The 23,404-nt window shown below is 44.9% G+C and overlaps 1 protein-coding gene across 3 annotated transcripts in view; it reads left to right on the plus strand.

The window, feature by feature from the left end:
• crtac1b (cartilage acidic protein 1b) overlaps positions 1-23,404 on the plus strand; it is a 281,745-nt gene that overhangs the window by 254,854 nt on the left and 3,487 nt on the right. For 2 of the 3 annotated variants that reach the window (XM_048550806.2, XM_059653000.1), the window contains 3 exons: positions 6,723-6,865; positions 10,368-10,410; positions 12,958-13,101. In XM_048550806.2, coding sequence (XP_048406763.2) covers positions 6,723-6,865; positions 10,368-10,410; positions 12,958-13,101 — 330 coding nt within the window. Of the gene's footprint in view, positions 1-6,722; positions 6,866-10,367; positions 10,411-12,957; positions 13,246-23,404 lie in introns of those variants that run through there. The other variant, XM_048550807.2, reaches the window with a different exon arrangement.

A 23,404-nucleotide genomic window follows, 5' to 3' on the forward strand; every position in this document is an offset into this window, starting at 1 on the left:
GTTAGCCATGGGAAATGCGGGGTTACAGGGATATGGCTGGGGATTTCGGTCTGGGTGGGGATGTAGAGTCATCATTGAGAGTTTGGTGTGCCTTCTTTGTTTATCCAGGTCATAAATGTCAAGGGTTTGGGACACATTGTCAAGTAAATCTTTTCTTTAGCGCTCCATGTTTTCTGCAATTTTGTAACAAGCATCCTCACGGAAAATACCCACTTTTTCGGTGGAGGACAGTTTTTCACATTCCATGCTGCAAGGCTCAAGCTTTACTCCCTGTTTGTAAATAATGTTACATTCTCCAGTAAGACACAGGTTGGACGTTTATTGCTCTGTTTTACATAGAGGAATCATCCATCTTATCCAGAGAAGATGGATGAGATTGGGGGCAGCTAAAATTATTGATGTAAGTTTCATAAATCGATTTCACCCCCTCAGAAAAATCTGACAAGACCTTGTAAAAAGACAAAATTGAAGTATAAATTAATTTTATGAAGTACTAAATAACAATAACTGACAGCCGGGCCTGTATTCTTTATTGCAGAAAAATAAATGTGTGAATTGCTGCTGAGCACGAAGTAGGATTACTCACTGCACCTAACATGGGCTTCTGTCTGTGCTTCTCTATATCTGGGCTCTCTCTGGTTCAGAGGTTCTGTCTTTGTGTTTTCTTGTGTATAGGATGTGAGTGTTGCTGCCTGGGACCAGCATTTATTACCCATCCCCAGTTCCCCTTGAGAAGGTGGTGGTGAGCTGCCTTCTGGAACTGCTGCTGTCCGTGTGCTGCAGATAGACTCACATTTCCTCAAAGAGGAAATTTTAGGGTTTTGACTCAGCAAAGATGAAGGATTAGCAATATATTTCCAAGCCAGGATGGTGAATGGCTTTGAAGGAACTTGTAGGAGGTGGTATTCCCATGTACCTGCTGCTCATGTCCTTCTAGATGAAAGTTGTTGTGGGTTTGGAAGGTGATCAGAGATAATGGGAACTGCAGATGCTGGAGAATCCAAGATAACAAAGTGTGGGCCTGGATGAACACAGCAGGCCAAGCAGCATCTCAGGAGCACAAAAGTGATGTTTCGGGCCTAGACCCTTCATCAGAAAATCCTTTTCTGATGAAGGACCTAGGTCTGAAACGTCAGCTTTTATGCTCCTAAGATGCTGCTCGGTCTGCTGTGTTCATCCAGCCCCACACTTTGTTATCGTGGGTTTGGAAGGTGCTGTCTCAGGAACCTAGCAGAGATACCTAAGGATTCAGGCACATAATTCTTTGAAGTTTACATCACATACATTTAGGATGGTAGAGAAGGCATTTATCATGCTTGCCTTCATTGCTCAGGACTTTGCATATAAGAGTTGGGATGTTATATTAAGGTTGTACAGGATATTGGTGAGGCCTCTTCTGGAGTACTGTGTCTAGTTCTGGTCTCCCTGTTACAGGAAGGTCATTATTAAGCTAGAGAGTGTTCAGCAGAGATTAACCAAGATGTTGCCAGAAGTGGAGAGTTTGATTTATAAGGAGAGGACAGATAATTTGGGACTATTTTCACTGGAGCGTAAGAGGTTGACTTTATAGAGTTTTATAAAATCATGATGGGTTGAGATAATGTGAATCCCTAGGGTGTGGGATTTCAAGACTAGGGGGCATATTTTTAAGGTGACCGGAGAACAATCACCAAAAAAAGACATTAGGGGCAACTTTTTTTAGGCAGAGAATGGTTCATGTGTGGGATGAACTTCCAGAGGAATTGGTGGATGTGGATACAGTTACAATGTTTAAAACACATTTGTATAAGCTCATGAATAAGAAATGTTTGGAGGGATCCGGGTCAAGCGCAGGCAGGTGGGACTAGTTTACTTTGTGATTATGATCGGCATGGACTGATTAGACCCAAGGGTCAGTTTCTGTGCCATATGACTCTATCACTCTATGAATGGAACATAGGAACTTTTTAAAATTGTTCATGGTATATGGGTGTCACTGGCTGGGCCCAGTATTTATTACCTGGTTGCCCTTGAGAAGGTGGTGGTGAGCTGCCTCTTGAACTGCTGCAGTCCATGTGCTGTAGGTTGTCATTAGTGGGGGGGTTTGACCCAGCATCAGTGACGGAATGGCTGATATATTTCCACTCAAGGGATGGTGACTGATTTGGGGAGAACTTGCGGGGGTGGTGTTCCCATGTATCTGCTGCCCATGACCTTCTAGATGTACGTGGTCATGGGTTTGGATGGTGCTGTTGGAGGAACTGCTCTGAATTGTTCCTACCTCCTTGTTCTAAGCTCCAGTGACCATGACCTGAAATCCCATTTCTCCACCGCCCTTCATGTGTCAAAATTAAGACTCTCTATTTGATTGTAAGATTCCAAAATCTCAGAAACCATTTCCTTAACTCTCTCAGTCCTTCTTTCACTCCACAGGTCTTGCAAATCCTCAAGCTTGCACTATCTAATCGTTCCTTAATTAGCTCAACTCAACAGCATGTTGGAATTCTTTTTATCATTTGGTAACAATCTCTTGCTTATGTGATAGAAGATTAAGGATCCAAACTTTATTTCAGGTCTTGATCAAGGCCACGATAGGCTGATCTTTCAATGGAAGTTGACCAACAAGGGAGTCAAAGGTTATCGGAGGGCAGACAGCAGTGTGGAATGTGGCCACAATCAGATCAGACTTGATCTTATTGAATGGTGGAGCAGCCTTGAAGGGACGATGAATTTAGAATCTGACTAAAGAAAACCTGAGGAGATAGTAAGAACTGCCGATGCTGGAGTCAGAGATACCACAGCGTGGAGCTGGAGGAACGCAGCAGGCCAGGCAGCATCAGAGGAGCAGGACAGTTGACATTTTGGGTCAGGACCCTTCTTCTGAAAATGGCTTCAGAAAAAAAACTGCAGATGCTATTAATCGGGAACAAAAAACAGAAGTTGCCGGAAAAACACAGCAGGTCAGGCAGCATCCGTGAAGAAAAATCAGAATTCTCTCCCTTTGGGCTCTATCCCTATCTACTGTTTACGGATCACCCTAATCTTCTGCACATATGCCCACATTTTCCGAGTTACTATCAGATCTGAGGAAGGGTTACCGGACCTGAAATGTTAACTCTGATTTTTCTTTACAGATGCTGCCAGACCTGCTGAGCTATTCCAGAAACTTCTGTTTTTGTTCAGAATCTGACTTTGCAGTTTGAGAATTTGCATACAATGGAATATTCTAGTTATAAAAGACTGATGTTAGTAATGTGTTTGTCAGTTTGTCAGATAATCATTACAACCCAATCAGTTTAATAAAGTGCTTTAAGTTAGGAAAACTGCCATCCTTACCCAGTCTGGCCTACGTCTGACTCCAATCCCGGATGGATTCATTGGCATTGCGATTGCATCAATAACTGTTAGAAATGTTATGAGTCATGGAATCTTACAGCTCAGAGTGCCATTCAGTCCACTGTGCCAAGTTATCAAGAGTGATAGAGATCTACAGCACAGATAAAGGCCATTCAGCCCATCAAGTTTTAGCTGATCAAAAAAACCCACCTAATTATTCTCATCACATTTTCTGGCTCTTGGCCCGTAGCCCTGAATGTCTTGTCAGCACATGTGCGCAACTAAATACTTCTAAAATGTTCCTCAGGTTTCTCCTCTACTGTCCTTAAGACAGTGACTAGATTAGATTAGATTCCCTACAGTGTGGAAACAGGCCCTTCGGCCCAACAAGCCCACACTGCCCTTTGAAGCATCCCACCCAGACCCATCCCCCTATAACCCACACACCCCTGAACACTACGGGCAATGTAGCATGGCCAATCTACCTAGCCTACACATCTTTGGACTGTGGGAGGAAACTGGAGCACCTGGAGGAAACCCATGCAGGCACGGGGAGAATGTGCAAACTCCAGACAGACAGTCGCCTAAGGTTGGTATCGAACCCGGGTCCCTGGTGCTGTGAGGCTGCAGTGCTAATCACTGAGCCACCATGCCGCCCTCAGATTCAGACTTCCGGATTCCTCTCACCCTCAGGTCCCCCCTGCTCCTTATCTTAAAGACCATCACTTTGAAAGCATCTTCCAAACCCACAATCTCTAGATGGACCAGGGAAACAGCTGATTGAATACACTTCCACCTACATGTCCCCTCCACGTCAGTCCTCAATGCTGAATTAGAACTATATCATTGTTCCTTCACTAATCTCCACTTGTCTGGATGGCGACAGATCCAACAACACTCAAGACGCTTGATGCCATCCAGAACAAAACAGCCCTCTTGATTCACATCCCATCCACCATTGTAAACATTCACTCCCTTTGACACTGATGCTCGGGAACAGCTGTGTACCATCTACAAATTGCAGTAAGTCAACAGCAACTTCCAAACCTGTGACCTCTACCAACTAAAAAGGTGAATGCAACAGAGACATGGGAACTCTACCAAGTTCCCCTCCAAGCCACTCGCCATCCTGACTTGGAAATATATCAGTGTTCCCTTCACTGCCGCTGGGTCAAAATCCTAGAATTCCCACCCCAACAGCATTGTGTGGGTCCCTAACCAAATGGACAGCAGTGGTTCACGATGGCAGCTCACCAGCACCTCCTCAAGGCCAACCAGGGGATAGGCAAGCAACCAGTGATGCCCATATCCCAAACTGAATAATTAAAAGCAGAAATGATGCCAACAGGCAGAGAATGAACCAGAATAATCTCAGGTTGCTCTTTTAAGATTTAGTCATTTGATTAGACTGTGTTGCTTCCTGTACTGGAGCAGCGCAGGACCACACTGTCTATCCCGACTGGAAAACCAGCCAAGGGAAACAAAGTGCTTTTTCTGCCCTTCAATGTAGCATTTTAATAAAGGTGAGATTCCTAATTTTTGCCCTGCAAAAATATCGCGCAAAACATCTGGGCTCAGAAAGGTTATTTTAATCAACGATGAGGTATTTCAAAGCTTGTTTGTGCACAGTGTGGACTTTAATCTGATCACACAAAGCCATTTTCCACATGAATTAATCTGTTATGTTATGAGTTTAAGGAAACCTTGTGATCATTTCAGGAGATTGGGGTTTTCTGCCTGCTGTTGCATGCACATTGCTGCCGTGAGTCAGTCAAAGGTGCGGGTGAACAGAGTGGGAAGGGGTGGGGGGGATTGGGGAGGTTCTGGGTTAGTGCGGCAGGAGGAAAACAGGCTCGTGCAAAGCCTCTGTGAGCTGGGTCTCGCTTGGATAGATGGCAAGGGTGGGGAATGTAAATAGCATCAGCAAAACAACATCTGGCTGCTGCCACCGAGCCATGCAGCCCCAGGGAGGCTTGGAGCTGTCAAATGTTAGCAAGGAAGTGATACGCTCCAAACCAAACAATGCAAGCTATTACGGATGGAGAGGGAATGAGGTGAAGAACCTGTGTCTGTGCTCAATTGGGCATAAAGACCTTTCCTACTGGCATTCAGTTCTGGTCCAGATGTTGGGAATTGGGCATCTGTCGAATGCCTTCCCCCCCAGTCTTATTGATATTGTGTTAAAGCTGACATTCTTCCCCCAAAATAATTACCCTGTCCAGGAAATTCTGCTTCTTTAGGTCGACCTGTATCCTTGCATCTTTAGTTTTGATTTTGACTGTGCTTATCTCATTCAGGTTAAGCGACAGGTGACACAGTGACTAGCACTGCTATCTCGCAGCGCCAGGGGCCTGGGTTCGATTCCACCCTCAGGTAATTGTTTGTGTGGAGTTTGCACACACATAGTCCAGGTGCTCTGGTTTCGCCTCCCATTCTAAAGGTGTGCAGGCTAGGTGAATGAGCCACAGGATATGCAGGGCGACAAGGGTGGGGTGGGAGGGTCAGGATGAGCTGGCTGGTCTGCTTCCACACTGTTAAGGGGTTCTATGAACACCTTGATTCTAACATTCATATTCCTCTGAGGCCTCACCCTTTGTGATCACTGTAGTCTCCAGTCCATAACCCACTATGATCCCTACCCTCCACCAATTCCAGCCTGCTGTGTATCTCTGATTTTTATCGCCTCATCTTTGGTAGCCATGTCTGGGCCCTGAACTCAGGAATTCCCTTTCTAAATCTCTCTCCCCTTCTCTAAGACACTCCTTAAAATCAATGTCTTTGACCGAGCTCTTGATGATCTTCCCTAACACTTCCATGACTCAATTTGTCACGTTTGTCTAATGATTCATCCCAACAAATGCATTTGTTTCATGATGTTAGCAGCGTTGTAAACAGAAGCTGGTTTTTAGATATTGTCTAATTAACTTTTTCAGATTATTACACACCTCTGGACCAGGCAGGCTTCCTGGTTCCGAAGTAGGGACATTACCACTGCGCCCCAAGAGGCCCCAGTCCTCTCTTCATAAAATCTTAATAATGATAGTAAACACGAGAATGGTTTGTCCCCTCTCTGCCGGTAATTAATCAAAAGTCAATAGTTAAGGACTGAACAAGCACCTTCATAACAGTGTATGAATTGAAAATGCACAGCTGTCACTTGTAAAATGGCAGTGACGAGTCTGAGCGTATGGCTTTTGTTGAATCTGCACAAATAATCCTACTGCCGTAGTAGTTTTGAAAGACGCTGTGTGTTTCACAGGCACAGGGTAACTCCTCACCTGTGTACAAGCCCTGTCCAACTCTGTGGCTCTGATCTCTTCAGGTTTATGTGCTGGAGAATTTGAAACGGTCAGTCTGAAAGGTAGGGCATGGGGTACGATCTGCACTCACGTCTCCAATTCCAACAGGTAAGGACATTGCGACTCACCTGGAGGTGACCTGGCCTGGTGGGACATTCACCTCCCGTGCTGTTGCCCCAGCTGAAATGAACTCCACGATGGAAATCCCATTCCCAGACCAGGACAGTCAGACCTTAAATCTGGAAATCGAGGTACATGAAGATTTGGAATATCTGTGATCTACTATAACTCTTTTTCTGTCTCTTAGCTTCCTTGCTTGGTGTGTGTTTTCATTTCACTCAATTCCTATAAAGTCATTGAGCTATACAGCATGGAAACAAACCCTTTGGTCCAATTTGTCCAGGCTGACAGGACACCCTAAATTAATCTAGTCCCAATTTGCCAGCATTTGGCCCATATTGCTCTAAACCCTTCTTTTTCATGTACCCATGAAAATGTTGTTTCCTTGAAAATGGTCTTTTATATGTTGTAATTGTACCAGCCTCCACCACTTCCTCTGGTAGCCCATCCATACACGCACCACCCTCTGTGTGAAAATGTTGCCTCTTAGGTCCCTTGTACATCTTTCTCTTTTCATTTTAAACCTAAGCCCTCATGTTCTGGACTCCCCCACCCCTGGTGAAAAGACCTTGGCTAATCACCCTATCCATGCCCCTCATGATTTTACGAACCTCGATAAGGTCACCCCTCAGCTTCCGATGCTGCAGGGAAAATAGCCCCAGCATATTCAGCCTTTCCCTATAGGTCAAACCCTCCAACTCCGGCAACATCCTTGTAAATCTTTTCTGAATCCTTCTGAGTTTCACAACATTCTTTCTGTAGCAGGGAGACCAGAATTGAACACAGTGTTCTAGTAGTGGTCTGACCAATGTCCTATACAGCCACAACTCCTATACCCAATGCACTGACCAGTAAAGGCAAGCATGCCAGTGCCTTCTTCACTATTCTAACTACTTGCCAGACCATTTTCAAGGAATCATGAACCCGCACTCCAAGGTCTCTTTGTTCAGTAACAGTCCCCAGGATCTTAAGTGTATAAGTCCTGCCCTTATTTGCCTTTCCAAAATGCAGGACCTCACATTTATCTACATTAAACTCCATTTGCCATTCCTCAGCCCATTTACCCAACTGATCAAGATCCCATTGTACTGTGAGATAACCTTCTTTGATGTCCACTTCACCTCCAATTTTGGTGTCATCTGCAAACTTATGAACCATTCTTCCTATGTTCACATTGAAATCATTTATATAAATGACAAAAAGCAGTGGACCCAGTACTAATCCTTGTGGCACATCGCTGGTCACAGGGCTCTAGTCTGAAAAGCAGCTTTCGGTCTCCTATCTTTGAGTCAGTTCTGTGTCAAAATAGCTCCTTCTCCCTGTATCCCATGTGACCTGACCTTGTTAACTAGTTTACCATGAGGAACCTTGTCAAATGCATTACCGATGTCCATAAAAATCATGTCTCCACCGTTCTGCCCTCATCAATCCTCTTCGTTACTCCTTCAGAAAACTCAATCACGTTAGTGAGACATGACTTCCCACGCACAAAACCCTGTTGACTCTGCTTAGTCAGCCTTTGTCTTTCCAAGTACCTGTAAATGCTATTCCTCAGGATCCCTTCCAACAACTTATCCAACATCGATGTCTGGCTCACTGGTCTATAGTTCCGTGGCTTTTCCTTACCACCCTTCTTAAATAATGACACAGATTGACCAACCTCCAGCCTTCTGGCACCTCACCTGTGGCTACCAATGATACAAATATCTCAGCAAGGGGCTCAGCAATCTCTTCTCTCATTTTGCGCAAAGTTCTAAGGTACAGCTGATCAGGTCCTGGGGATTTATCCACCTTCATGAATTTTAAGGCATCCAGCACCTCCTCCATTGTAATAGGGCATTCTGTCTTTCTGATCTGTTTCATTTCTACCCTGTCTGTCCCTGAGTATTTCTCCATATCACCACTCTTCCAGTTTGTATCTGTGTATCCTTCACTCCTTGGTTTACTGCATTTCTATTTCTGTGCTCACCTGTTGAACATAGAACATAGAACAGTACAGCACAGTTTTGACAAGGTATTATGTAGGATATGGGATCAGTCAGATGTCTCCACTAGAAAATCTCCCAACATTCATCAGAAGCCTCTGCACAACTCCATCAAAGATGTTGGCTCTCCACCTCAACAGTTGGCAAGATTTTTGACATTTTTTTTGTGGAAACCTGGAATGTTAGTGCTAGCAAAGATTTTTTTTTCCTTTTTGTGATGGCAATTATCTAGGAACAGGGTAAAATTCATCCCTTGGTTTTGATCAATTGCATCCAATACAGACAAGTGCCATTGAGTGCCCCAATAGCCTAGATTGTCCCTTCTGAATGTTCTGATCCTGACCGTTTCTGTTGGTTGATCCTTTCCAGGGATTTGACTGGGACTAACTAATACCTTTCACTGAATGTGTACAGTCAGCAGCTGGACTCTCTTTAATCTCTGCTCTTGGGATCAGCCAGCTCTTCTGTGCTTTACATCAGATTTAGGCATCTGTGGAGACAAGGATATCTGTGAAAAGGGGCAGTCAACACAGTCCTTTTGGCTCACCCCAGGGGGAACTGATTGACAGCCACCTGTCCCATCCCCTGCAGTGTCGTTACCTCCTGCTCGCCTTCTCCACAAGACCTGCCCCTCACCCTTTCCTCCAACAGGTTCGCACCAACCCCCTCCACCCCCTTCTACCCTCCCCATAGGATGTGTTTAGACCCCCTCTCACCTCCCCTCATATCATTGTTATACACAGCAACAAAGCAGTGGCTGCTCATTGTGAAATCCAGCATCCACTAGACCTCAGTCCTGCTGCTTCTCATACACAGTCAGGAACCAGGAAATTTATGTTGCTCACTCTGAGAGAACTTAATCGAGAAATGGAACTTAATTGTGGTCAGCTGGTCCTTTAAGGAGCAAGTGATAAGATGCAAGCATCAGGAACCTCAAACTCCAAAGGTGAGAGAAGTTAATTGCAAACTTCCATCTCGCAACACTTCCCATAACCTCTTGGTGAAGTCCCTAGAGAGGGACTCAATTGTATTCAAACCAATAACAGTGGCTCAAGAAAAATACCCATCACCACCTTCTCAGGGCAACTAGGTGGCAATAATGGGTCAGCCTTGACAGGGATTGAGAATAAATATTTGAAATGTTAGATAAATACTTTAAACATTTTTTAAAATATTAGGGCAAATAGGAACTGACCAAGGCCACATGGAGGACCAGCTTTGAAACCCAACATTTTTTCATCACTCCATCATTTCCCCTTCCTCACTGTGGTTAGGGCAAGATGGCCATTAGGAAAGTAAGTGTCGTCCCCAAAGACTGCTCTCTTATGAGAGAGAGAGATGATTGATGGTGGGCTACTGTGCCCCAGGCAAAGGGAGAGGTTTAGAAGGCATAATTTCCCTTGGTAACTTCAGCTGGTAGCAGGAATTGAACCTACGCTGCTGGTGTTACTCTGCATCACAAACCAGCCACGCAGCTATTGACCTATTTGCCTTTAACTCCCCCGACACCAGCACAACCAAGTTCGGGAACTTCAGAGTCTAACCTCCTACCTCTGTGTCACACTGTTGGCCAGGATGATGAGTTAAGCCCACTAACTAACTACAGCAACTGCATAATGTGACTAAGTTCTGTATCTTTTCCATGCAGTGTGGGGAAGGCTTCACAGTTGACAGAAATGGTCGCTGCACAGGTGAGTTGGTTTTCTGACTTCTTCTGGAATAATGTGTCAGCCCTTAGAAGCACATAGTCCTGCTCATGAAGACCATTAGCAACACATTGTTGCACATTCCAAAACATCAAAACCCTGGGACAGCACGATTAGTAAGCCCTGGTCCAGTGTGCAGGCTGTGAGCTCCAGAATGGCGTGTGGTCTGCGAGCCCCAAAGCAGCATGGGCTGTGAGCCCTGGTATAGCACAGGGAGGCAGCCCTGGAGCAGTGTTCGGGCAGCGAGTGCCAGGCAGAAACTGGTGCAGAGGAGGCAGTCCTGGAATTTACCTTGGAGCGCGTACGTGCCGGTATGGAGCGGACTGGGGCTTGGAGTGGAGTGAGGGCAGCTTTTGGATTGGGGTCTAGTGCGGGCGGTCAGACCACATGAGGAGGCCCTGCACTGAGCTGTTACACTGAAACGTCTCTTTGAAATTTCCTACCTTACTGTCATGTCAACCCTTTAATGACATCCTATTTTTAACTTACTTTTCAACTTTGTAAGTAACTTTTATTCCTCTGTTGTATCCAAGAATTGTACCCAGATACAAGTACCTAAATGTTGCCATAACAAGGCAAACACCGTAAAAGTTTTCCACTGTGCTTCTAAAGGGATATTCTATTCTAAGTCCATTGCTCAGGTCTGAAAGAAATGGGATTCCTGTGTATGTTCAGAGTTTTACATGGCTGGACGAATTAGAAGCGGGGGCGATGTTTAAGAGATAGGTCCACAATTTTCAACACATGTACATAATCAGTGCAAGTACCATCTAATAATAATTCAGGTTTTTGAGAATGTTAATTACATGTTTTTAACCAGATGAAATTTGACATGGAATTTGGTCAAATCATACTATTTCGATTGATTCTTTAAAAAAATGTGCCATGCGATATTATTCCCTAACCTCAACTCGTCCTCCAGCATATCATCCCCAGTGCATGACCATCTTTAGAGTGCAGAGAATGGGACTGTAGTAAAGGGGGTCATTTGGACTGTACTCGCCCAGTGTTGGTACATAGTAATGGCCTCACACTGGAATTGGCTAATTGTTATCTTCAACAACAACACTACGTCATTTTGAAAAGGCTCGCCTGCTGGATATTCAGATGTCAAAACACAAAAATGTAGAAAATAGGAGCAGAGTTAGGCCATTCGGCTCTTTCAACCTACTCTACTCTTCATTATGATCGTGGGTGAACATTCAGCTCAACAGCCATTCCTTTTCTCCCCCAATATCCTTTGATCCCTTTAGCCCCAAGTGCTGTATCCAACTCCTTCTTCAAATCACTCAGTGTTTTGACCTTGACTGCTTTCAATGGTAGTGAATTCCACAGACTTATCACTGAATGGGTGAAGAAATTTCTCCTCACCTCAGTCATAAATGACCTACCCCATAATCCTAAGACTGTGACCCCTAGTTCTGGACTCTGCCCACCCCCAGTCATCAGGAGCATCATACCCTGTGTCTTCCTGTTCGAATTTTATTCACTTCAATGAAATTCCTCCCCCCTCCCCCTTATTCTTGCCCTCCCTTCCTCCCTCCCTGATTACCACTTTCAGACAGAGGCTATGCAGATGCGTGAGCAATGAAATTGAAGGCAGCCTGACAAAGGGAAGTATCACAGAGTTTCCTGTGGAATGTGGAAGGATAGAAGTGGTTCCCTGGGCTGATCGCCTGGGTCACTGTTGCCCTGGAAACCCCTTTTCTTTACAGTCACTCAGGGGGTTTAGGCATTTATTACCCTTTCCTAGCCGCCCTTGAGAAGGTGGTGATGAGCTGCCTTCTTGAACCGCTGCAGTCCGTGTGCTATAGGTGGACCCACAGTGCCCTTAGGGAGGGAATTCCAGGATTCCCTGATGAGTCTTCCACATAATTACCGTTACTCAGTGGAACAAGATCAACAAGCTCAGTGCCTATTTACTAGGCATCAGCTGCAAAGATCTGACCTGATTCAGAGCTGGTGAAGTCATGTAGACCTCACTTTAATTACAGGAGGAGTGAATGGTGGGAAGTACAGTCCTCTCAGGTGAGGCAATGTGGAGATCTTGCCTCTGTTAACGGTGGGTGCTCATTTGAAATATAAATTCCTAGGATCCCACCAGAATTGATCCAGAACCTAAAGATCAAGTGAGATTGGAAATTTGGCATTCCTTAACCCCTGGTCATGACCATGACCAAATAAATAGCAAATCTCCTGACGAAGGAGCAGTGTTCCAAAACCTTGTGATTTCAAGTAAACCTGTTGGACTATACTCTGGTGTTGCGTGACTCCTGACTTTCCCCAAATTGAATGAAAGGAGTAAGCATTAACAATAAGAACAGCAAGTGATGTTAAAAGACAGGAAATGACCCCTTCCCCCTCCCCACCAAAACCCCACAAGTTTAATCCCCCTGGTTTTCCAGTTACAATGCGAATTGCTTTTCCATGGCTCTTGCACTTCAATCATGCACGTTTCAAGTTGTTTCTTCTTGTTGTATTCTGCGGTGTTTGACCATTGCTATTTTGCATACTTTCTCTCTAATTGTTCAGATGCTGATGAATGTGTGCAGTTTCCACTAATGTGCCCCAGGGAAAGGCCCATCTGTATCAACACATACGGAGGCTACAAGTGTCGGCCGAACAGGAGATGCAGTCATGGTTATGAACCCAATGAAGATGGAACAGCTTGTGTGGGTCAGTGATCTGCCCCTGGCTAAATAGTCTTTTAACTCTTTAGCAATTCCATTTATTAAGCACTTCAGTGTAACTGAGCTAAATTTCAATCTTGTATCAATGTGTATCTTATGCAATTATTCATTAAAAAGAATGCTCTGTTCATCTGCTAAAGGAGAAAGGCCCTCATTCTCAAGACTGGCAAATTTGCAGATATTTGTACATCGACTGGAGACAGACATTAATGAAACCTTCTTCACTGGGAGACTCTTTTGAACACTGAGCGGATTGGAGATTACCTTCATAAACTCTTGCTTTTTTTTTGCCAACTTAATCAGCCAGTATCTATCTGCTCTCCAGTTTGCTATCTTTCTAACTCACCCACCACAGTTTAGCCCGACTCGCTCCTATTTTCTTCTCTACGTAACTTGTAGAGAAACCAGGAGGCCATTCAGCGGTTCAGAAAGGATTTACAAGGATGTTGCTGGGACTGGAGGCTTGAGCTATAAGCAGAGGCTGAGTAGGCCGGGGCTGTTTTCCCCGGAGTATCGCAGGCCGAGGAGTGACGTTATTAAAGGTTTATAAAATCATGAGGGGCACGGATGGGGTGAATAGCCAAGGTCTGTTCCCCAGGGGAGGGGAGTACAAAACTAGAGGGCATAGGTTTAAGGTGAGAGGGGAAAGATTTAAAAGGGACCCGAGGGAAAACTTTTACATGCAGACGGTGATTTGTGTACGGAATGAATTACCGGAAGAAGTGGTGGAGGATGGTACAATTACAAGATTTTAAAGGTATCTAGATAGGTATATATATAGGAACTGTTTAGAGCGCTATGGGCCAAATGCTGGCAAATGGGACTATATTAGTTTAGGGTATCTGGTCAGCATGGACGCGTTGGACTGAAGGGTCTGTTTCCGTGCTGTACTACTCTATGACTGCATGACTGTTCTGCCATTCGGTAAGATCATGGCTGATTTTCTAACCAAACGTAGCTTTCCTGTTCTAAAAAGTAAAGTCGCCATAGTTCTGTTCTCTCATTAGAGGGAGATGATTGGCGGTGGCTTAAGTGGAGGGTCATTGTGCCTCAGGTGAGAGGAAGGGGTTGCGAAGGAGAGTGCTTTATGGTAACCTCAGCCAGTGATGGGAATTGATCCCACGATGTTGGTGTCACTGCTACATTGCAAACCCACTAATGAGAATTAGATTTATTGTCATGTATACTCAAGTTACATAAAAACAGTGAAAAGTGACCAATGTCACCAACACACAGCACGATCTTAGGTACAAAGTACCTAGTTACCAGCTTTAGGTACAAAAATAGGAAGAAACCTTTAGTACATTCCAGGCATCCATAGTATTAATGAACAAAATAAGAAATAAAGCTAAAATGATAGACATTACAGTCTTTCTATAAGGGATTCCACGTGGTCTGACCAGACTCCACCAATTCCCAACCAGTAGCCAACCATCTTCACTCTGGGTCTCCATGGCTGCCATCCCCATTTCAGGTCACTGTTCCCCTCTACCCCTGCTCTGCTCCAGGCCACTGTCTGCCCCAGTTCCCTCTGGGCCCACTGGTCACCATCCCCATCCCAGGCCGCTGGCTGCCCCCAGTTCCCTTGCTGGGCCCACTAGTCACCGTCCCCACCCCAGGCCTCTGGCTGTCCCCAGTTCCCTCTGGGCCCACTGGTCACTGTCCCCACCCCAGGCCGCTGGCTGTCCCCAGTTCCCTCGCTGGGCCCACTAGTCACCGTCCCCACCCCAGGCCGCTGGCTGTCCCCAGTTCCCTCTGGGCCCACTGGTCACTGTCTCCACCCCAGGCCGCTGGCTGTCCCCAGTTTTCTCTGGGCCCACTGGTCACTGTCCCACCCCAGGCAGCTGGCTGCCCCCAGTTCCCTCTCTGGGCCCACTGGCCATCCCTGCTCTGCTCTAGGCCGCTGGCTAGCTCCACATTGTTGGGCATGAATACATACTGCCAGTGATGTCTTATGGTACCCACGAGTGGCTATTAGCTAACTGACATTGTCAAAGGCCTATTGAGGCCTATTGTTGGGGGTGGAGGGAAATAGCTGGCCAGAGAAGGTATCCCAGCAACAGGTCAGAGATTTGAGGTTTAAAGGGCTGCTTGATTGTCCATGGATGCAGATAAAGCATGAGCTCTTGTTATTTTATTTAATGCTTCTGTTTACAAACCCAAGGAACAACAACTGTTTTATTCTGCAACACTATCAGTGTCTGGGAAGACTGTTAGCCAAAAGTTTTGTTCTAGTCGTACATACAACCACTTTTGACAAGATTAGCCACCTTGGCATTGATGCTTCAAAGCTTGGTCAACATGTGTTATATATAAAAGAATCATGTTGGTATCACTGGATTATACAGGGCTTTTAACTGATTTTGTATCCATTAATGATATCATTCTAGTCATGCAGATCTTGATATGGAATGTGTTTTACTGAGGACTGTTGTCATTTTAATCATTGTACTGTAGCATAGTTAACATTTCTTACTGTTCAGTGGCTTTTCTGTTTGTTTTTATATCCGTTTTATGAAGAGAAACTACAAAACATTTAGAGTTGGCACTCTCACATTGTGCAGAGGAATTTGTGCATTGCATTTTCAATCTTTATAGGATGTTTCTGTCTCTGTCTCCCTAACTGTCCCTTGAAAGTTAATTCTGAGAATGTACAAATACTGTTATTCCTTGACAACAAAAAACAAAAATGCTGGATGTACTCAGCAGCTCAGGCAGCATCACTGGAGAGAGGAAAACATATCAACGTTCACGTCAGGTCAACTGGCTTTTCATCAGAACTGAAAAGGAAAGACTTGCATTTATATAGTACCTTTCATGACCTTTCATGTTCCAAAGCCTGTTACAGCTCCCAAAGTGCTCTTAGAGTGTACTCAGTCTTTTAATAGGGTGACCACTTCGGACACACGACATTTCCACAAACGCAAATGTAGTTGAAGGACTACTTCCCTTTTTTTAGGGATGTGGGCATTGCTGGCTGGACAACAATTTGTTGTCCACATCCCTAATTGCTAAAAATTATTTGAAGGATTGTGTCACAAAATAAAACTTGTCAGCAAGTTTTATCATCAGAAAATGGCTGTCAATTATTGTCTAATCATTTAATGAAGAGTCTGCTTACTTCCCTAATTGGCTGACGGAGTGTAAAGTGTCGTGAAGATGAGATGTCTCAGAAGACCAGAACGTAGAGGGTTATGTGGGAGGTGTTGTTGGATCTTAGAATTACATCTTCCAGAAACCCATCCAAACAAGCAGTCACAACTGGACAGAAACCTACAGGTCTACTTCACCTAATTTTTAAAAAAAAGAAATGAGTTACAATGAATGTAGTGCAGAAGATGAGAAAAATCAGAGATTCCCAACAGGGAATTATTATAATATATGATTGAGTTAGGTCAAACAGGAGTTGCTTCAGCAGGACAGAATGTAAATTACTATAAATATTCACTGTTTTCTTCTTCTGGTGGTGCTGCATTGCAATCCAGTCAGGAGAGGGGGTCTGAGATGCTCTGGCAAAATGCATATTCACACACAGGTAGTACTCTAGGAGCTAGAGTGTTCAAAGCTCAAATGTTTTGACATCGCATGGCAGACTTGGAATCTTTTCCACGCTGACTGCCTCGTCTTGGGAAGTGTGTTCGATAAATTCACAAGCTCATTCTCAGACTGTTCAACCAAATCATGGAACAAACCTCCCTTGACCATCATCTCCTGGGGTCAGCTTTGAATTGAGAGCCCCTGGCTCAGATGCATGGACATCACCCATTGCATCATAAGACCTCCTCATGTTGCTCGTCATTATCAGACATTAACCCCTCAAAGGATTAATCTGCTCCATTATTGCAAGAATTTTCCCTCCACCCTGATGAATTGGTTTTATTGGGACCACATTCCCTGGGTTGCTGTTAGACAGCAAGTGCTGTATTTGTAGGAGCATGAATCTGAAGGGTTACTATCTGATTTGAGAAGAGGACAAACTTTTTGTCTCTTCCAGTTACATCAAGGTGGTTATTTGGGATTAAAATGTGATGGTAATGGGTGACAATTCCAGTTACATAGAACATTACAGCACAGTACAGGCCCTTCGGCCCTCGATGTAGTGCTGACCTGTCATACCGATCTCAAGCCCATCTAACCTACACTATTCCATGTACGTCTATATGCTTGTCCAATGACGACTTAAATGTACCTAAAGTTGGCGAATCTACTGCCGTTGCAGGCAAAGCGTTCCATTCCCTTACTACAGTCTGAGTAAAGAAACTACCTCTGACATCTGTCCTATATCTTTCACCCCTCAATTTAAAGCTATGCCCCCTCGTGCTCGCCGTCACCATCCTAGGAAAAAGGCTCTCTCTATCCACCCTATCTAACCCTCTGATTATTTTATATGTTTCAATTAAGTCACCTCTCAACCTTCTTCTCTCTTTAATGAAAACAGCCTCAAGTCCCTCAGCCTTTCCTCGTAAGACCTTCCCTCCATACCAGGCAACGTCCTAGTAAATCTCCTCTGCACCCTTTCCAAAGCTTCCACATCCTTCTTATAATGCGGTGACCAGAACTGTACACAATACTCCAAGTGCGGCCGCACCAGAGTTTTGTACAGCTGCAGCATAACCCCTTGGTTCCGGAACTCGATCCCTCTATTAATTAAAGCTAAAACACTGTATGCCTTCTTAACAGCCCTGTCAACCTGGGTATCTCACAATTTTTGTAGAATCCCGACAGTGTGCAAGAAGTTTTTGATCCATCGAGTCCGCATTGACCCTGCAAAGAGCATTCCACCCAGACCCACCACCCATCCCACCACCCCTAACCTGTCTCCAAAACTGTGCATTTCCCATGCTAAATCCACCTTAACCTGCACATCTTTGGATTGTGGGAGAAAACCGGAGCGCCCGAAGGAAACCCATGCAGACACAGGGAGAACGTGCAAACTCCACACGGACAGTCTCAGAAACAAAGAAACCTACAGCACAGGAACAGGCCCTTCGGCCCTCCAAGCCTGCGCCGATCAAGATCCTCTGTCTAACCTGTCATCTATTTTCTAAGGGTCTGTGTCCATTTGCTCCCTGCCCATCCATGTACCTGTCCAAATATATCTTAAAAGACACTAACGTGTCTGCGTCTACTATCTCCGCTGGCAACGCGTTCCAGGAGCCCACCACCCTCTGTGTAAAGAACTTTCCACGCATATCTCCCTTAAACTTTCCTCCTCTCACTTTGAACTCATAACCCCTAGTAATTGAGTCCCCCACTCTGGGAAAAAGCTTTTTGCTATCCACCCTGTCTATACCCCTCATGATTTTGTAGACCTCAATCAGGTCCCCCCTCAATCTCCGTCTTTCTAATGAAAATAATCCTAATCTATTCCACCTCTCTTCATAGCTAGCACCCTCCATACCAGGCAACATCCTGGTGAACCTCCTCTGCACCCTCTCCAAAGCATCCACATCCTTTTGGTAATGTGGCGACCAGAACTGTACACAGTACTCCAAATGTGGCCAAACCAAAGTCTTATATAACTGTAACATGACCTGCCAACTCTTGTACTCAATACCCCGCCCAATGAAGGAAAGCATGCCATATGCCTTCTTGACCACCCTATTGACCTGCGTTGTCACCTTCAGGAAACAATGGACCTGAATACCCAGATCTCTCTGTTCATCAATTTTCCCTGGGACTTTTCCATTTACTGTATAGTTTGCCCTTGAATTTGATCTTCCAAAATGCTTCACCTCGCATTTTCCTGGATTGAACTCCATCTGCCATTTATCTGCCCAACTCTCCAGTCTATCTATATTCTGCTGTAATTTCTGACAGTCCCCTTCACTATCAGCTACGCCACCAATCTTAGTGTCATCAGCAAACTTGCTGATCAGACCACCTACACATTCCTCCAGATCATTTACATATATCACAAACAATAGTGGTCCCAGCACAGATCCCTGTGGAACACCACTGGTCACAGGTCTCCAATTTGAGAAACTCCCTTCTACTACTACTCTGTCTCCTATTGCCCAGCCAGTTTTTTATCCATCTAGCTAGCACACCCTGGACCCCATGTGACTTCAATTTCTCCATCAGCCTGCCATGGGGAACCTTATCAAACACCTTACTGAAGTCCATGTGTATGACATCTACAACCTTTCCCTCATCAATCAACTTTGTCACATCCTCAAAGAATTCTATTAAGTTGGTAAGACATGACCTTCCCTGTACAAAACCATGTTGCCTATCACTGATAAGCCCATTTTCTTCCAAATGGGAATAGATCCTATCCCTCAGTATCTTCTCCAGTAGCTTCCCTACCACTGACGTAAGGCTTACCGGTCGATAATTACCTGGATTATTCTTGCTGCCCTTTTTAAACAAGGGGACAACATTAGCAAGTCTCCAGTCCTCTGGGACCTCACCTGTGTCTAAGGACGCTGCAAAGATATCTGTTAGGGCCCCGGCTATTTCCTCTCTCACTTCCCCCAGTAACCTGGGATAGATCCCATCCAGATCTGGGGACTTGTCCAACTTAATGTCTTTTCGGATACCTAACACTTCCTCCTTCCTTATGTCAACTTGTCCTAGACTAAGCAAACATCTATCCCTAACCTCAACATCCGTCATGTCCCTCTCCTTGGTGAATACTGATGCAAAGTACTCGTTAAGAATGTCACCCATTTTCTCTGACTCAGCGCATAACTTTCCTTCTTTGTCCTTAAGTGGGCCAATCCTTCCTCTAGTTACCCTCTTGCTCTTTATATATGAATAAAAGGTGTTGGGATTTTCCTTAACCATGTTTGCCAGCAATATCTCATGTTCTCTCTTAGCCCTCTTAATCCCTCGTTTCAGATTCGCGCTACATTCCTGATATTCTTGCAAAGCTTCGTCTGTCTTCAGTTGCCTAGACCTCATGTATGCTTCCTTTTTCCTCTTGGCTAGTCTCACAATTTCACCTGTCATCCATGGCTCCCTAATCTTGCCTTTTCTATTCCTCATTTTCACAGGAACATGTCTCTCCTGCACACTAATAAACCTCTCCTTAAAAGCCTCCCACATATCAAATGTGGATTTACCTTTAAACAGTTTCTCCCAATCTACATTCCTCAGATCCTGCTGAATCTTGGTATAGTCAGCCTTCCCCCAGTTTAGTACTCTTCCTTTAGGACCACTCCTGTCCTTGTCCATGAGTATTGTAAAACTTAAGGAATTGTGGTCGCTATTTCCAAAGTAGTCCCCTACTGTAATATCAACCACTTGCCTGGGTTCACTCCCCAGCACCAGGTCCAGTATGGCCCCTTCCCGAGTTGGACTACGTACATACTGCTTTAGAAAGCCCTCCTGGACACACCTTACAAATTCTGCTCCGTCTTGACCCCTAACACTGAGTGAATTCCAGTCAATGTTGGGAAAATTAAAATCTCCCATCACCACCACCCTGTTTCTCCTACACCTTTCCATTATCAGTTTACATATTTGTACCTCTATCTCACGCTCACTGTTGGGAGGCCTGTAGTATAGCCCCAACATTGTTACTGCATCCTTCCTATTTCTGACTTCTACCCATATTGCCTCAGTGCTTGAGTCTTCCATGGGGCCCTCCTTCAGTGCGGCTGTGATATTGTCTTTGACCATTACTGTAACTCCTCCACCCCTTTTACCTCCCTCTCTATCCCGCCTGAAGCAACGATATCCTGGGACAACTAGTTGCCAGTCATGCCCTTCCCTCAACCAAGTCTCAGTAATAGCAATAACTTCATACCTCCAGGTACCGATCCAAGCCCTAAGCTCATCTGCCTTGCTATTACACTTCTCGCATTAAAACAAATGCACCTCAGACCACCTGTCCCTTTGTGTTCATCATCTGCTCCCCGACTACTACTCCCTTTAGTCACACTGACTCCATTATCTAGTTCCCTACAGGCTTTCGTTTCTATCTGTTTTCTGTCCAATATTCTGTCTCCTAAGGTTGGAATCAAATCCTGGTCCCTGGCACTGTGAAGCAGCATTGCTAACCACTGAGCCGCTGTGCAACCTCAAAGGATTTTTAAAAAATAATTCATGGGATGTGGCTGAGCCTATCCAAAGCAGCCCTTGAGAAGGTGTTGATGAGCTGCCTTCTTAAATCACTGCAATCCATTTTGTGCAGGGACACCATCAGTAGTATTACGGAGGGAGTTACAAGATTTCAACCCAGTGACACTGTAGGCACAGCGAGATATTTCCAAGTCAGGATGGTGAATGGGTTGGAGGGGAACTTGGAGGTGGTGGTGTTCCCATGTATCTGCTGTCCTTGTCCTTCGAGATGGTAGAGATCACAGGTTTGGAATTGTCAAAGGAGTCTGGGCAATGGGAGAGGGTGGGGTCCTAATCTGGTGACCTGCTTTATCCTGGATGGTGTGGAGATTCTTTATTCATTCATGGGATGAGGGCGTCGCTGACCAGGCAGCATTTATTGCCCATCCCTAATTGCCCAGACGGCAATTAAGAATCAACCAGATTGCTGTGGGCCTGGAGTCACATGTAGGCCAGACATTTTCCTGACATTTGACAATGGATTCATGGTCAGCATTAGATTCTTAATTCCAGATTTTTAAAATTTGAATTCACATTCTACCATCCACCGTGGCTGGATTTGAACCCAGATCATTTTCCGGGTCTCTGGATTAATAGTCTCTGGGTTACCACGAGGTCATCACCTCCCCAATATTCTGGAATACCTATCGCTGAAACATTCCCTCGCCCACCTGAAATCAATGCTGTTGGGATCCATCATCTACTCTATTCTAGATCTTTCTGTAATCAGTAAATATTGCACCTGAGAGGCAGCGCGATGTCTCAACGGTTATCCCTGCTGCCTCACAGCGCCAGGTTCCCGGGTTCAGTTCCAGCCTTAGGCGACTCTCTGTGTGGAGTTTGTACATGCTCCCTGTGTCTGAGTGGGTTTCCTCCCATAGTCCAAAGATATGCAACTTCGGTAGATTGGCCATGCTGTAGTGTCCAGGGATGAGCAGGCCAAGTGAATTAGCTATGGGAAAATGTAAGGATAGGGTGGGTCTGGGTGGTATGCTCTTTGGAGAGTTGCTGTGGACTTGATGCCTGCTGTAGGGATTTTATGCATGAAAGAGAGATTTGCAACTTTCAGGACCTCAGAACAATTTGATTTATTTATTGCCACATGCACCGAAGTACATCCGAAAGCTTTGTTTGCAAGCAGTATAGGTATAGTAAGTGGGGACATACAGATCATAGAAAGGAGGAAACTTGGACAGATTTGAGGCACACAAGTTACCCCACACGGGAAGTAAGTGAGGTAAAATCAACATTAACAAGATCAGCATAATTTGAAGTTAGAGAGGTCCATTCATCAGTCTAATAATGGCAGGGAAGAAGCTGTTCTTGAACCTGCTGGTGCATGTGTTCAAACCTCTGTATGTTCTACCAGATGGAAGAGGTTTTAGGGGACCATTACCAGGGCTCGATGGGTCTTTGATGATGTTAGCAGCCTTTCCATGGATTGAGAAGCGCAAATGGAATCAATGGATGGTTAGCTTCTGTGATGATCTGGGCTGTACACACAACCTTCCACAGTCCCAAAGCATATTACATTGAATGGCGAGGTTGGACAGGTTATCCTTATGTACTTACATTATTTTAGAAGTGGGGTCAGCATTGTAATAGGAAATGCAGCAAACTGTACAGAGCAAATCCTGCTATCAGTGATGTGACAATCACCACATTAGCTGTTTTGTTTTCCCTCTTATGTCAATTGAAGGATTAAATATGGGCAGGACACCAGACAGAATTCCCCAGCTGTTCTTCAGACTAGTATAATCTGATCTTTTATATCCACTTGAGGGAGCAGTCCAGCTCTCTGTTTAGTGTTGGATCTAATAGAATGCGCATCTGACAGTGCAGCACTCCCTCAGTCCTGCAGTGCTGTGTCAGACCACATTACAGCCTTGCGTCTTGAGAACGAGACATTGAAACCACTGACCCCATGGTAAGTCTGATGACCCATTGAGCTCAATGGGGGCTTTGTTATCTGACCATGCAGGCTCCATAGTCCCTCTGCAGAGATGTCTTGATAACTGTGCTAATCTCAATCTAAGGATGCGGGCCAATTAGGACTGGGTTGTGGTAGAAATTTCTTCACCCAGGCAGTGGGGAGCCTGTGGAAATCTCTGCCACAGAAAACGATTGAAGCCAAATCATTGAATGTTTTCAAGAAAGAGATGTCATTCTTAAGGCTAAAGGGATCAATGGAATAAAAAAGGGAGCAGGGGACTGATTTGGAT

This window comes from Stegostoma tigrinum, chromosome 20 (assembly GCF_030684315.1).
Source record: "Stegostoma tigrinum isolate sSteTig4 chromosome 20, sSteTig4.hap1, whole genome shotgun sequence".
Lineage (NCBI taxonomy): Eukaryota > Metazoa > Chordata > Chondrichthyes > Orectolobiformes > Stegostomatidae > Stegostoma > Stegostoma tigrinum.